The following is a 14,972-nucleotide window of genomic DNA, read 5'->3' as shown; positions in this document are numbered from 1 at the left end:
GCAGCTGCTGCCGCAGCCTCGGCCTTGGCCTCGGAGATTGGTCAAGGGGACATCAATTTTCTCGACCAGATGAAGCGGATATGTGAAATAGCTCAGCCTAGGGTTTGCGTTCGGGCAGAGTGTTTCCCCGTTGAAGGCTCCAAAGCCGCAACCGTTCTGTTTCTGGGTGAAAAGCTCGGCATCGACATTATCATTATAGGCCAACGCCGAACTCTTTCATCCGCCATTCTAGGGTAAGTGTTTCCTCCCCTATCCCTTTCCTATCAACACCAAAAAAACCCGCAATGGACTAGGGAAACTCATAACTATGACTATGCACCATATCAAGACAGGGCAGGTAAAACACGCAGAAATTAGCTAAAAAAAGAACGATGTAAAAGCATATGCATGAAGAGAAATATTTCTATCATAAAAAAAATTAACAGAGAACGATAACGCGGGCGTTTTTTGGATGTCAGATCTAGACGGCCTGGAGGGTCTCTAAGAGGTTCTAAAGGAGTAGATACAGCAGAGTATTTGATCGAGAACTGCAAATGTACCTGTGTTGGTGTGCAGAAGAAGGGCCAGAACGGGGGCTACATTCTCAACACCAAGACCCACAAGAACTTCTGGCTCTTAGCCTGATCGTGAACGACGCTTTACTCTAGCAACTATTCCCGATCTGCTTCCTCCTAGTCAGTTTACGTGGTTTCGGGTAGCTAACAAAACTTGTTTCTGATAACAAGCGACTACCGGTCCTCTCCTCTTCTTTACCTGTTTCTTTCTTTTCTCTACATTCTAACAATGAAGTGTTTCGTGTTCATTTCCATTTGCATCTACGAAAGGGTAAGCTACAAATATCTAAATAGTAAGGCCATGTGCAACTAACAGGTGAGAACCGGGCTTTACTCTAACGACTAAAAGACAGAGACTTTAGCCATAAGTGGAAGAGAAGGATTTGAGAGAGATGCCCAATATAAGCAAATGAGAAATGAATATATTTGAATCCATCGAAAGTGATTGCAGAGGAGGAAGACAAACACAGTACTTGATTCCTAGTGCTACTCTCGCCCAGTATAGAAACTTAGAAAGTATGATATACAAGAGAAAAGACAACAAGACCTTAAAGTTCGTCGTGCATGCGTTGTTCTTGAGGATTAATAACATTTGGAACTGCATTTCCATCTAATTTTCCGAGATGCATACCATCTCCTACCCCTCCCGCCCCATTTGCTGCTTTTCCAGCCATTCCAGCTGCTTTTATGGCGGCGGTAGCCATTCTTTGTAGTTTCAGGATTCCAATGCGCTTGGAAACAACATATAGGACAGCGCAAGAGAAAAGGAGAAATCCAACTACGAGAATTAACCTGTTGAGAGAGCCCAAAAGAAAATCGTAAAGAAGCTTGCCATGACCTAGAACTCATCTTTGGAAGTAACTGTGCAGAACTTAATCCTTACAATACCTATCAATTACATCTTGGCGTTGCATTGTCGAAAGTAGATTCCTGGTCCTCGACAACAACGACCGATGTCCCTTGTATTCACTCTCAGCCTTTTTAAGTACTCCGGTAGATTCCTCTGTAATTTAAGTACAAGTAAATTCAGTCTCTAACTCATTTTCACCATACACCTCGTCATTGGGAAACATCGAAGCAAGTGTATTTAATCACCATATAGAAAATGATGGCTCTTGGAAGCCATGCATGCCAAGGAACTATTTATAGCGCGACAAATCTCAAACTGTATTGAGTACCTAAGCATATTTTTCAACTATAACGCAAGAATGACATACCAAAAGTCATGAGTGTGTTTGTACTTCTTTCGACCTCCTGTACCCACAAAAGTTCAGAGAACAAGTTTGATCAACCGATTTGTTAATCTTTTGTTTGATAAGATGCAGCGAAGCAAAAAGAAAATGCAAGAGCAATATCCATAATATTAGCTATTATGACCTGAACCATCAGCTGTCGCGACCGCCGGAGACTTTCAGTGATGCCTTCAGCAGCTGATGTCATGCCAGCCTTTGTCCTAAAGGCAACCAAGAATTGTATAGTTATTGAAAACAAAAGATAACAGAAAGAAAGCCAACAGAATTAACAAATCCAAGAATTATCGAGTTGTGCTTCGTTTACGACAAATAGAGAATTTATCAAATCCTAACATTTTCCCACAACTTCCCTGAAGATTTCAACAAGGTATTCGTGCAGATGAAATTCAGTGAGAAGGTACATACTGTAGGTTACGTCTGCGAACTGTGGACTCCGTTCCGCCACCCAGAAGAAGCTCTCTCTACAATCACCACAGAGGAAGATGACTATTTATGTAATTAGCCTTGCTTGAAATAAGAACTGCAAAAAGGTAACTATTAAGGTTTTCTACTTGACTGAAAAACTCAGGGCAAACCTTCTGCATTCAGGCGAGAACCCGGAATGGAAAATGGAATAATTACCAAGAAAAAACAACTAATCAACACATAGCGGAGATGCATGCAAGGCCACAGCCCTTACCTCTTCCTGAGCAGCTTTCCTTATGTTATCCTTTGCTTGCAAGTTAGCATTTCTAAGATTTATCCGCAAACTGACCACAAACACAGAAACCCAGATTCCTTAGGTCAATCGACAACATAATAACCAAGAACATAGATCTTACTTTCACTGCTTACTATTGAAAAATGTTTTCACATCTTCACCTCTAAACCTTGACAGAGGATACACAAAACTCAGATGATGTTTCTATTTTTCCTCATTATTTCTCGTATCTAATGCTCCCCATCTTCCGTTCTTACTTCTTAGTAGAACTAGAACTCGAAACACAATCAGAGAATGCACCTATGCCATTTGATCATGGCTCCCAGCCTCCCACTATCTATTCCAAATCAACATTTCTAATGCAGATACAATTCCAGCAGTTCATATCTGTGTAGGCCTCTAATACGTTTCGACTACTATCAATCCAACAAAAGGACTTCTTCTATTGCCCCAAATACGACCCAATTGTACCAAACTAAGGATAAAAAAATAGTCTCCCCGATCTTACACCTGTTGTATCGATTCTTCCATGAATCGAGCAGCGTCTGAGCGGATTGAACCTGATCATCGGAAGGAAGCTGAGGAGCGAGAAGATCCAAGTTGAATTGCAGAGAATCAAGGAGAGAGAGACCGTCCTGAGCCAATCCGTTGAGCCTCTGCAGCGAAATCTTCCCTCCTTCATCGTCTCCTCCCCTTCTGGATCTGCCGTACTCTTGTATCGCCATGATGTGCCCGATCGTCTTCTCGTACGCGTCTTCCCATTCTCTCTTCGTCTTCTCCACTGCTTCGGCTACTTCGTCCATGCCTCCGAGAATCAGTTGCCGTTATCAATGGAGATCTTCGATTTCGCCTGAGAACGTAAAATACGAAAGGTATTGGGCTTTTAAATAAATACATCGCAACATAATTGCAAGTTATGGGCCCTAATGGCCTAAACTTTATAAAAGGCCCAATTATAATATACTATTATACAAATCACGTAAATTTATTCTATATGAATTACTATTTTTTAGTCTTATATTTTTTTCATAATTACCGAATAAGTGACATTTTTCTCATTGCAATTGGAGCAGTTTTTTTTATCCTCGGTTCGTTTTTATTTATGAAAGTAATTTTAATATAAACGCACAAAAAAACTCATTTTATGGTTCTTGCATTTATGGTTTTTTTTTTTGTTAATCCGGAAATTCACCGGATCTTCGGCTCAACTACATCTCCCAGAAGATCGGGGAACCCATGTGAATACCCCTCTTCAACCTCAGGAATCGAACCGCCGACGTGAAGGCACATTGGCCAACACGCCAACCACTCGCCCACGCTAGATTGGGTTGCATATATGGTTTAATAGATGTGAAGATAATTAAATTTGTTTCCAAGGGGAATTTGTTAATAAATATATTATCTATGGTAGATGCAAATTATAAACTAATGGTCTACCCAATATTTTCTATTTGATACATGTATATGCAAAAATAAATTTTTATAACCAAATATTCGAGAAAATTTATGTTTATGGATATATAGAATGTTCCAACACCATTTGGTTGCGGCTACCCTTTAAAAACTTGAAGGTATAGATTGTAGCGGTAACGGCATTAATCTTTATCATTTGGCGAGGGAGAAAATCGAGGAAAATATATGCTTAAATATCTAGGATTTATTGCTTATATTTTATCTTTATATGACCATCAATTAACTTATCGGTTGATATTAGATGTATTCCTTTAAAATGTTTATTTTTTTAATAGTTCGATTTTAGATGTATTTTTGTAATTTATCGGTCAATAATTGTGTAAAACTTTAGATATGAAATATAAGTGTTTCGGAGTAGATATATATTGGAAACTAGTGGTGGGTGTTTAAGTATTCGGTTCGGGTTCGGTAAAAAAATTATTCGGTTTTGTAAAATATATATCAATCGGTTATTATATTATATTCAGTTCGGTTCGATTCGATTTTGTTTCGGTTGTTATTAAGAAAATTTTATATTTTCTAAAAAAATTCGATTTTTTTTTTGTTTTTCGAAATTCTGTTCTAAAATATATTGTTTAAATTTTTTTAATGATTCGGATCAAGAACGATACTAAATTTTTTGGTTCGGTATAGTATGATTCCGAAGATGAAAATCATATTATACCGAAACACCCGTCTCTAGTGAAACCCATTTCAGTAATTTAGTTATAAATCAGAGTATAATTAATGTGAATTTTGTTAAGATGAAAATTCAAGAGAGAGAGAAAAAAGCATATTAATCAACTATACGGGAGAGAACTATGAAGATGTCGATATCAATTGGCAAAGGAAGTCAAGATTGCAAAGGTTATATATGGATATGAGGAAGACGGTCGGTCGAATCTTTCTGTGAATGATGTAAATATTTTGCCTACCAACAAATTTTTTTTTTATATAAAATAAGATAATATTATTCGGACGTGAGAGAGAGAGATGATGAAATGACCGCAAAACTCTTTGACCCATTGACTTTAGTGTAAGGACACAAAATCTTCCAAAACCCACTCGTGCGCCAACACATCTTTTTTTTTTTGTTATTTACATTTTTCTAAATCTTCATTTTTTTTACGCCATTAATTAGAATCCGACAATTCTCCATCCTCAAATTATATTTTCATACAAATTACCAAAAAAAATTATCTCATTCTTAATTTTTAAGAAGACGAAAAAAACATCATGCAATTTGTTTTAAAATAAAACCGATTTCTTTTAGGATAATGTTTGGATTATTATTAATTAACTAGAGAACAGAAACAAAATTAATTGATAAAAATCTCCAAAAAAGGTTTGTTTTATATTCCCGTTCTTGATCAATCATTGAAGATTAGATATTGAACGGTCTCTAAATTAGATAGAATAATACAAAAACTGAACCAACATTTACATTTTTTTTTTCAAACATAAAATTCAGAATTCATTTTGAGTTTTAACAGTATCGAATTTTTAAGCGTAATCATTCTAAATCCAAATAATTAGTTTAGGTTATTTGTTTTGGAAGAAAAAAAAATGATGTAACGTTTTGGTGTAAAGTGTAAACCAAATGAACGACAGAGAAGGTCACGCGCTCGTGTGCGTCATGGGAAAAAATAATAATAACCCAATGAAACATTAGGTTAAAAGGATTAATTAATAAAATAAAAATAAAAATAAAATCGGGAGATTAAATGTTTGCGATTAACCATGAAAATAACATTTTCTTCAAAGTAAAAAAAAAAGGAAAGGGAGCACTCGGTGGATTGGTCGCTAGTGCTTAACAGCCAAAGGGTATTTTTTTAAAGCTTTTAATTAAATAATTAATTAATTAAGGATTAGGTTAATCACAATGTTTTAGTTAGTCTTCTTCTTTACGTTTTGTCCGAAACCTTTCTCTATCTCTTTTTTTTTTTTGATATATTGGGGAACCTCGTGACTACCTATCCTTACAAACGGAGACGAACTGGCCACCATCTGCGCCTAACAGTCCCCCACCGGACCTGGCCACCAGACGCGCCTAACGCTCGGACCGTAGTTGGGCTTAGACGTCTGCGGGTCAAACTCCAAGCCCACGTACACGAGCCTACAACACACGTAAGAAGTAAATCAGCCCATTATGATAGGCTGACAGACGAACAGGTCAGAGGAAGGGAGACGGCAGGGTTCGATCCCCCACTTCAAGGAGTTGCCCTCTACTTCCTACCAGCTGACCTGGCCCGAAGGGCTCTCTATCTCTTTTTTCCTTAAGCATTACTTAGTGTTTGGAAGCTCAAGTTGCAGTGAAGATCCAAATGTTTGGTCCGTGTTAATTTGATTAATTTCATTCATTTCCACGCTAAAACTTTGTTACATATTCCATATTACATATGATAACATATGAATATTTCGGATTTCAGTTCGATTATTTTAGAATTTTAAATTTCAATTTTGGAAAAATTATGTCCTTTAGCTTTTAAATAAATTTTGGTTAAGTTGGCGTTGCTAACTCCCTACTTCATTTTCTAAAGGCATACATGCACCCAAAATGATATATATCTATAGATGTGTCGATTAGACGAGATACGGTATATGAATGCATTTTCTTTCTTTTGATCTTCATATGTTCTCTATAGATAGAGAATTATCCTAAATGACTAATTAAACGATCGGTTAAATATAAATGTTACCAAATTTTCGAGAGAATATTTGGATCATGATATTGTGTTTTCGGTCTCTAATAGTCAGATTCCTTGTCATGGACAGAAGACTAACGAAGACAATAAATACATGGTTCTAACCGTAGTTAAACAAACGATCTAAATGGGTCCGATTTCAAAAAAACGATATTTCAGAAAATGAAGGATTCAATTTACTACCTCTAACTAATAGTCTGTCTTAAAAATTTTAAGTTGCTAGGGAAATTAAAGCAGGATAAGCATAGTGTATGATTATATGCTTCAAAGGGTTTAAGGCCGGTGGCTTAAAAGTGAAAATCAATCCGCAAATTGGCTGAATAATGATTTTCCACCCACATAACAATACTATCACATGTTGGTATTGTTTCTCCATTTTATTTAATATTTTAAAACATAGTTGCTTGGAAAATTTTGTATGTAAATGATGATTATCTAGCGTATATATTTGGAAAATTTTGAATTCAAATAAGTTTTTTGCTAAATTCAAGTAGAAAAATATCATTTTTCATATTTTTAAACATAGTTGCTTGGATTTCGAAATGAAAAAGTTAGACCAAATGATTTATATTTATAATTTAACTTTATATTTAGATTTTGTTTGATATTGACTTGCATTAATGTGGATTGAATAAACTCAAAATCATATTAAATTAAACTAAATTCGATAGGATATATCTCAAAGTAGTTTTTTTCGCACATAAAGAGAATAATATATGCCGACACATTTACAAATGTTTATTCATCTTGTACATTTTTCTGTTATTCCATGTTAATCAAAGACATCGTTATCTATATCCATAATGAATTTACTAAAATACTTTTTTGGCAATGGCATATAATTCTACAACCTTAAATACACTAAAGTAATATTCTTTTTTATGGATATGATTAAGATACATACACACATATATATAAATATATATATATACATAAGAGTAATGTAGTATGCAATAATAATGTCTCTTTTTGAATTTATTCAAAGGAGCCAACATATCCATGTAACAAAATAAGTGGTGGAAAAAGGTTATGAAAACGAAATGTGAGAAACATGTTTAGCATTAAGCATAAGTTAGGTCCATCCATCTAATTATAGCCCACTAACATTACTTTAAATCAGAATATATATATATATTGTCTCGGTTCACTTCTTACTCGACTGTTCTAGAATGTATCATAACTAATCTTGGTTACAAGTTACTATATATATATATATATATATAAAGCAGTGTGATCACTACGTATTTATGAAAATGAAGTGTTTATTCATCTCTTTTGGAAGATGACTACGATATTTCGGGTACCGATAAAAGTGGTAAGTGATCGTCAGTATGAAAAGATGCAAATAAAGAACGATTCTTGTCAAAGTTCTAAATAAGAGGGTACAAAGACAAATAGAATATAAGTTATGTATATATAAGACTACATAGACAACAATAATTTAAAAAAAAAATTAATTAAATTATTTATATCTGTATCTACTTTTTCGGTTTCAAAAGAAAATTTCAAAATTAAACGTGCTACTTCCGAAGTAATCAATTGAGTGACTTTTTTAATTAAAAAAAAATACTTTTCAATATACGAATAATGACAAAATATGTTGAAAATTTTCGAATTTCAATGTTCGTTGGTGTTACAATCACAAATGGCAACCTGGATTGAATTCTGGAGAGATTATGAATATGAAACATATAGAGGTCAATTCGCCTAAAAATTAGACAGAATGTTGTGTTGTGTCCCTTGTTTTATTCTTGCATTTTTGTTTTCAACTATATTACATATCTCCGACAGGGGTGGGCGTTTCGAGAAACGGTTCGGGTTCGGGATGGAATAGATCGGTTCGGTTCTTTCGGTTTTACAAAAATAGGTACCAATCGAGTTTTTTATTGTATTCGGTTCGGTTCGGTTCTGGGTTTTATTAAAAAAATGATAGATTTCCTTTAAAAATATTCGGTTTTTCGAGATTTTTAAAGTTCGGTTCGATTCGATTCGGTTTGGTTCCGAAAAAATTGGGTTCTCTAAAAATGATACCGTTCGGGAAATAACAGTGGTTTTCGGGTTGGAAAAAATATCGTTTTAACGGTTCAGTTCGATCCAGTTCCGAAGAATCGAACCGAAACGTCCAGCCCTAATATCCGATGAAAACAAATTGTTCTGAATTGACCACTGCTTATCAAATAAAAATATTTTCACTTTTATGGGTCTTTTCAATTCTGCAACTGGCTAAGCTTCACAAATAAAAAATATTTCTGTAATGAAATTTAACATTTATTATGATGATGATGGTGATGATGGTGATGATGAAATGAATGTATGTTCATAGTCAAAGGTCAAGGTTTAGGGTTTTTTCCTTTCTCCCGCACGCACGAGTGGTTTTGCAAATCATTTCATTTCATTTATTTATTTTTCTTGGTTGTGGATTAACTCACTAACCAAATTCTTAAACCGAATATCATTAAATAATAATAATAATTAGCTTTTAACCGGCCTCGATGGTTACAGTCAACGGTATAGACCGTGTGGTCAAAGTTTTGCGGTTCAAAATGTTTGGACTATGCACTACAACAAAATGTGACATCATACATCACTAATCATGTCTCTCGCCTTACCTAATTGCCAAACTCGTTATAATTAACCCTAAATTACCAAATTGTCCAAATAAAATAAATTCAAATTTCGTAAAACAAAAATCGATATTTATAAGGAGGAGAGATGTGTCATTAGATTTTTGAATGTTACGAAGATATTTATTTGTTACGGCAATTCTATGCAGCTAATCATATCCTATTTTTTTATTAAAAAAAATTGTCAGCACTTTTTTAGTCTACTGCTAGTTATAGAAACTCGAAAGGTATGCATTTTGGTCCGACCATTGAATTTTAATATTTTATTTTACTAAGAGAACAATCATATTTCCCCTATTGTTTTGAGAATTACACTACGTATTATAATCATCTCAATCAATGTGTCTTTTCTAAAAAAAATAGTGATTTATGTAATTTTAAACGATAAAATTGAAATTTATAATAGAAAATCTTATTAGAACTATAGAATATAACAAAATAAATGCTTACGACGATATGAATGTGACAACGTCGTGACAGCATATTAGTTAGTTTAACAAATAATGGGTTTTAGGTTATATAATAATCGGATCTATATTAGTAGTAATAAGATCATATATGATTGAAGATTAATCATATTTAGTTAAATTTCTTTATATAATAATGTGTTCGAATAAAACTATAATAATATAATTAATCGTTAACAAAATCCTTAGGCCCACAAAAATGTCATCTTATAAAAAACAAACAAAACGGCAACAATAGCAACAAAAAATAAATTACTAAAATAATGAGTTGGAAGTTAGTGAAACTCTGATTCATATTCATAAAATAAAATATTAAAAAATAAAGATGATTATTAAAAAGAGTCCAAAAGCTTCAAGAAATAATTGATTCTCTTAGTAGAAATTTCAATACAAGATCATGATGTTTATGGTAAAGTTAAGTTTTTTCTTCTATTAAGTATTCTCCCGTGCCCCCTCCATAGATATGGATCATCATATTTTAGATATATATATATATATATATATATATGTGTGTGTGTGTGTGTGTGTGTGATTTATATAAGATTTGTTTAAAAAATATTATGATTTGTTACAAAGTTTAGAATCACAAGATCAAATTTTAAGTGATGATATTATGCTACAAATCTGTAGAATTTTAGCTAATCTAATAGTTGAAAAATTAATGCATATAATTTATGATAAGATCAATTCAAATTCTATAAATGTTACAATAGATTAAATTATCAATCCATATATATTTAATAAAATCTTATATATATGTATATATTAATTAAGGATTTATTAACACTAACCAATAGTAAATACCATGAGGGAGGGAATCAGCAATAATCAATAGTAAATACACTGACCAACGATTTAGGCACGTGTCGACCGCCCAATGGTTTGGACTGGTTAATGTTAGCACTGGTAAATAAAACAAACAAATAATTCCAATTATAATCGAATTATAAATTGAAGTTATGCATTTTAAGACGTGAATAATTACGTGCGTAATTATTTATTAATTATGATAAAAACGTGAGAATAACAATGATTTGCCAAAAGATTTTAGGAGATGGCATGCCAAGTACGCATCATGTGCACTTTCAATTAAGATAGGAACAACAATATAGTAGCTAAATAATAATAATAATAATAATAATAATAATAATAATAATAATAATAATAATAATAATAATAATAATAATAATAATAATAATAATAATAATAATAGTATACATATCATAGAATCGTGCAACTTGTTATAACAGTGAAAAGCCACCCAAAAGGCAAAAGCACAAAACTAGTGGAAAATTAAAATAAATACAATAAACATTTCAATAATATTGTAGTATTTAAGAAACATTAAAGAATAAGACATAAAAACAGATTTATGTTTTTAAGAAAAATTTCATATAAATACTTTGATTTTTTAAAATGTATTAAATAAATACCTTAATTTTTTTTTGGTAAAAAAATACCTTAATTTTTAATTTGATAAAAAAAAAATAACTCAGATGTTGTAAAATATACCAAACTAGTATATCAATTCCAATAATTGTATTAAATTAATAACTCAATTGCTCAACCAAGATCCAAATCGATTTAGACATTTTTGAACTATAAAGGTATTGATTACGAATTATCCTTAATTTCAAAAGTTGACGTACTAATTTTACACATTTTAACATTTAGAATATTATATTGTCAAATTAAAGGTTAAGATGTTTATCTTATTCAATTTGAAAAGTTGGGATATTTATATAAGATTGTTCATATCTTTTAATAAAAATTGTAGATACAACATATATAAATATCGTTTATAGTTGTTTGGTTTTAAGATGCCAAAATTTGCAAATTTATTAAATGAATACAACAAAATAGTCTTCCTTTTATAAGATACAAATATCGAAAATAAATAGTTTTTTTTGGTATGAACGAAAAATAAATAGTTTAAATATGATACATAGATCATACAAAGATATGGCTATAGTATAATATATATATATAGTACATATACATGTCACAATATAAAACAAATAACAAGGAAAATATTTTATGAGAAAAGCAAATCTTTGCAAAATCACTTGGGGCATGCATCTGCTTACTTAGCTGTGAAACATGTTTTTGCAGTACAAAAAGAGCTTTTAAATTAATTAGAAAAAAAATATCCGTACGAGACACGGAGTTTAAGTTGATGAATGATTTTTAGATGCCTCAATTAAAAAAATAATTAGTGTCTAATCAAAGAGATTAAGGAATTGATTATGGATAAGCAATGGACGATGTTGCTGACGCCGTGCGGGGATAGTCTCTTAGCCGTCGAAGTACCCTCAACTTTTTTTGCAATTTCTTGATTTTTCATTTTTACGTTAAAAATATTATATGATTATTAAACATATTAGCATTGCCACAAAATAAAGCCGAACTAAAATTTCTGGAAATTTTAAAACATCAATAATTTAATTTGTTTTAAAATTTTTAGTTTTATATTTATTATAAAAATCCATCAACTATTAATTTTGACAAAGAAATCGTACTTATTAAAAAAAATCTAATTTATATTGTTATAAAAAAAATCAATGAAGTATAATTAATATTTGATTTACAAAAATTGTTTATTGGAAATCAACTTGAAAGTTTGGAGCATATCAAATATTAATAGCTCATAAATAATACCAAGTTTCCATATTAATTATGAATTCAATCAATAAAATATATTTAATTTTAAATATAAAATTTTTTCTACAAATTTATTATTTTATAGCAGGAAGATGAGAACACATATATAAAAGGATCGAGATTCATTGTAAATATATTCATACTTAAAAACGATTAGAAATCTAATTCCATTACAATTAGAAATCTATTTACTTTTTTTTTAAATATGAATGAAACATCTATTGATCTTAAATTGTATTTATTATTATCTGTTCGGATATAAATAGATACGATCGATGGTTGTTTATTAATATTTATCCAAAAAAGATTTCCCACTTGTATAAATCTAGCATGTATATAAAAATGAATTAGAGTTACTAAATATTTGAAAAGGATCACATGGAAAAGCACAATCTTACAAATATCTCCAAGGGACGAAAACTATATATATATATATATATAAAGCCACCTGTCTAGTGGTGACGTACCAAAACCATCAACTATTTCACAACAAAAATAAAATAATAATAATATTTTTATTTTAAATTGCCACATCTCCTTGTGTGGAATCCAACGAATCTTATACGAAACAAAAAAGATTATAGGGCAAAGATCGCATTAGTGAATCGTCCAACACTTGGAGAAGTCCCATTGGTCCAATTGTGTTTATCAACTTAAAATAAATACTCCACCACCATTATGTTTTTTTTATTAATATAATTTTTTTGCTTTAATGACTATATATATGTCTACATATATATAACCCGTAGGTTATATACGTGGCACAAAAATAGAAGTTGATGAAGCTTTTTGTAAGTAACTTTCGCATAAAGAAGATTATTCTATGGGATTTGATGCCTTGTTATAACATGTTACCCAATGCCTTAACATTCTTTTTTAAATCCCTATAATGCCCTTATTTGGTATATGTGGCAAACATTTTCTTTCGAAGTATATTGCATTACTATTTTTAGTTATATACAATCATATATATATATATATGTGTGTGTGTGTGTGTGGATTTAAATTATTAAACATTCTTACATGTTGGTGAAAGAATATATGGTTGTTACAAATCAAGTACAATTCCATATGATATTATAAATTTGCATCTTAAACAAGCATGTTTTTTTATCAGATTGACTACCATCGACCCTTCATTATTGGTTTATTTAATTAATTTCCACATAAATCAATCAAGTTCTACGGGACGAATTATTATATATATATATATATATATATATATATTCGTTTAATTATATATATGGTATTTTTATTTTAGATTTTCACGTATGTAATTATCTTTATTGTTGTGATTGATCATTTATCGTTTTCATAGTTGATTATCATTTCATGGGATTATTTATACGCGATAATTAATCCTTATAAATTTGTGCTATATATATATATAGTTCTTATTCATCAAACATATATAAATCTTAACCATATGCAATTAAGTGGTTAAAGGAAACAATATTGTAAGTTAGAAATTCGAGGAGTTGATTATTTGTTCTATATCATTAGAGAAAAGATCACGAGCTAATATCAAACCAAGCTTATATATATACATATATATATATATATATATATTATAAGACCAATTGATGCAATCTATGCCGGAAAAATACAGAGATTAGATGATGAGATGAGAAGGGTAATTTCGTAATTTACGTTATGATATGATGGTAAATATAGAACAGTTTCATGCACATACATATGAAAGGATATATACCACTCAGAAAACGACGGATTAAAAGTTCAAACTTCAAAGAGAGCATATAGAATTACGAGGGGCAACAAATATTCTAACTCGTTTTTCGTAAATGAATTTTAACATTTCGCTTTATAAAACAAGAAATTATATTCTTATGAGAATTTATAATTTTTTTTAAACAAATATTTTTGGTATTCTTCATATATGTAATGTAATTGAGCTCACTGCATGGTAACCGGTTGAATTGAAACTATAACCAGATTCCATCAAATATTTTAACTTATTTGAATCACTCACTCATTCACTTTGTTTTTTTTTTGGTTGGGTTCTCTCTGATATGAAAATATTGGCCCATATAAAAGTACATTTTCGTTCTTGATTATAATAAAGAAAAAAAATCGCATTTTTATTTTCCTTTGGTTACTGATAAGAGACAAGATTAAAGTTGAGAGAAGAAAAAATGGTGGACCCTGAAGTGGGACTTTTAAGTGCATATATAAATGAGAGAGGGCGAGGAGGAAAAAGAACACAAACAACAAAAACAAAACAGAGAGAGATTTGTCCTAAAGGCAAGAGACATTGCGCATATCTTTCTGTCTTAATAAACAATACTTGCCCTAGTTTTGATTCATTGAGTTGTGAAGAAAGAAGAAGGATGAGTTCATGGGGAGGTGGACACGTGGCAGGATGGGGAGTGGTGGAAGAAGGCTGGAGGAAAGGGCCATGGACCAGTGAAGAAGACAGACTTCTCATGGAGTATGTTAGGCTCCACGGTGAAGGCCGTTGGAACTCTGTTGCTAGGCTTTCAGGTTCTTTTTTTCTCCAAGAACTTATACTCTCTCTCTCTCTCCCCTCTCTTTCCC

At 31.5% G+C, this 14,972-nt stretch overlaps 3 protein-coding genes across 3 annotated transcripts in view; 2 read left to right on the top strand and 1 right to left on the bottom strand.

The window, feature by feature from the left end:
* LOC104809104 overlaps nucleotides 1-864 on the top strand; it is a 1,449-nt gene extending 585 nt beyond the window's left edge. The window contains exons 3-4 of the mRNA XM_010534999.1: nucleotides 5-233; nucleotides 459-864. Coding sequence (XP_010533301.1) covers nucleotides 5-233; nucleotides 459-624 — 395 coding nt within the window. The 3' untranslated portion in view covers nucleotides 625-864. The remainder of the gene's footprint in view (nucleotides 1-4; nucleotides 234-458) is intronic.
* A 92-nt stretch (nucleotides 865-956) lies between these two features.
* On the bottom strand, nucleotides 957-3,351 carry LOC104808740. The gene is made up of 7 exons (XM_010534518.1): nucleotides 3,018-3,351; nucleotides 2,487-2,556; nucleotides 2,213-2,268; nucleotides 1,932-2,007; nucleotides 1,772-1,808; nucleotides 1,443-1,557; nucleotides 957-1,346 (listed from the first exon to the last, which is right to left on the bottom strand). The coding sequence occupies exons 1-7, from the start codon at nucleotides 3,308-3,310 to the stop codon at nucleotides 1,103-1,105; spliced, it is 891 nt and encodes a 296-aa protein (XP_010532820.1). The 5' UTR covers nucleotides 3,311-3,351; the 3' UTR covers nucleotides 957-1,102.
* An 11,311-nt stretch (nucleotides 3,352-14,662) lies between these two features.
* LOC104808739 (transcription repressor MYB6-like) overlaps nucleotides 14,663-14,972 on the top strand; it is a 1,502-nt gene continuing 1,192 nt past the window's right edge. Inside the window, exon 1 of the mRNA XM_010534517.1 lies at nucleotides 14,663-14,918. Within this exon, the coding sequence (XP_010532819.1) occupies nucleotides 14,765-14,918 (154 nt within the window). The 5' untranslated portion in view covers nucleotides 14,663-14,764. The remainder of the gene's footprint in view (nucleotides 14,919-14,972) is intronic.

This window comes from Tarenaya hassleriana, unplaced genomic scaffold (assembly GCF_000463585.1).
Source record: "Tarenaya hassleriana unplaced genomic scaffold, ASM46358v1 Cleome15, whole genome shotgun sequence".
NCBI lineage: Eukaryota > Viridiplantae > Streptophyta > Magnoliopsida > Brassicales > Cleomaceae > Tarenaya > Tarenaya hassleriana.
This window is presented reverse-complemented; position numbering and strand designations above follow the sequence as displayed.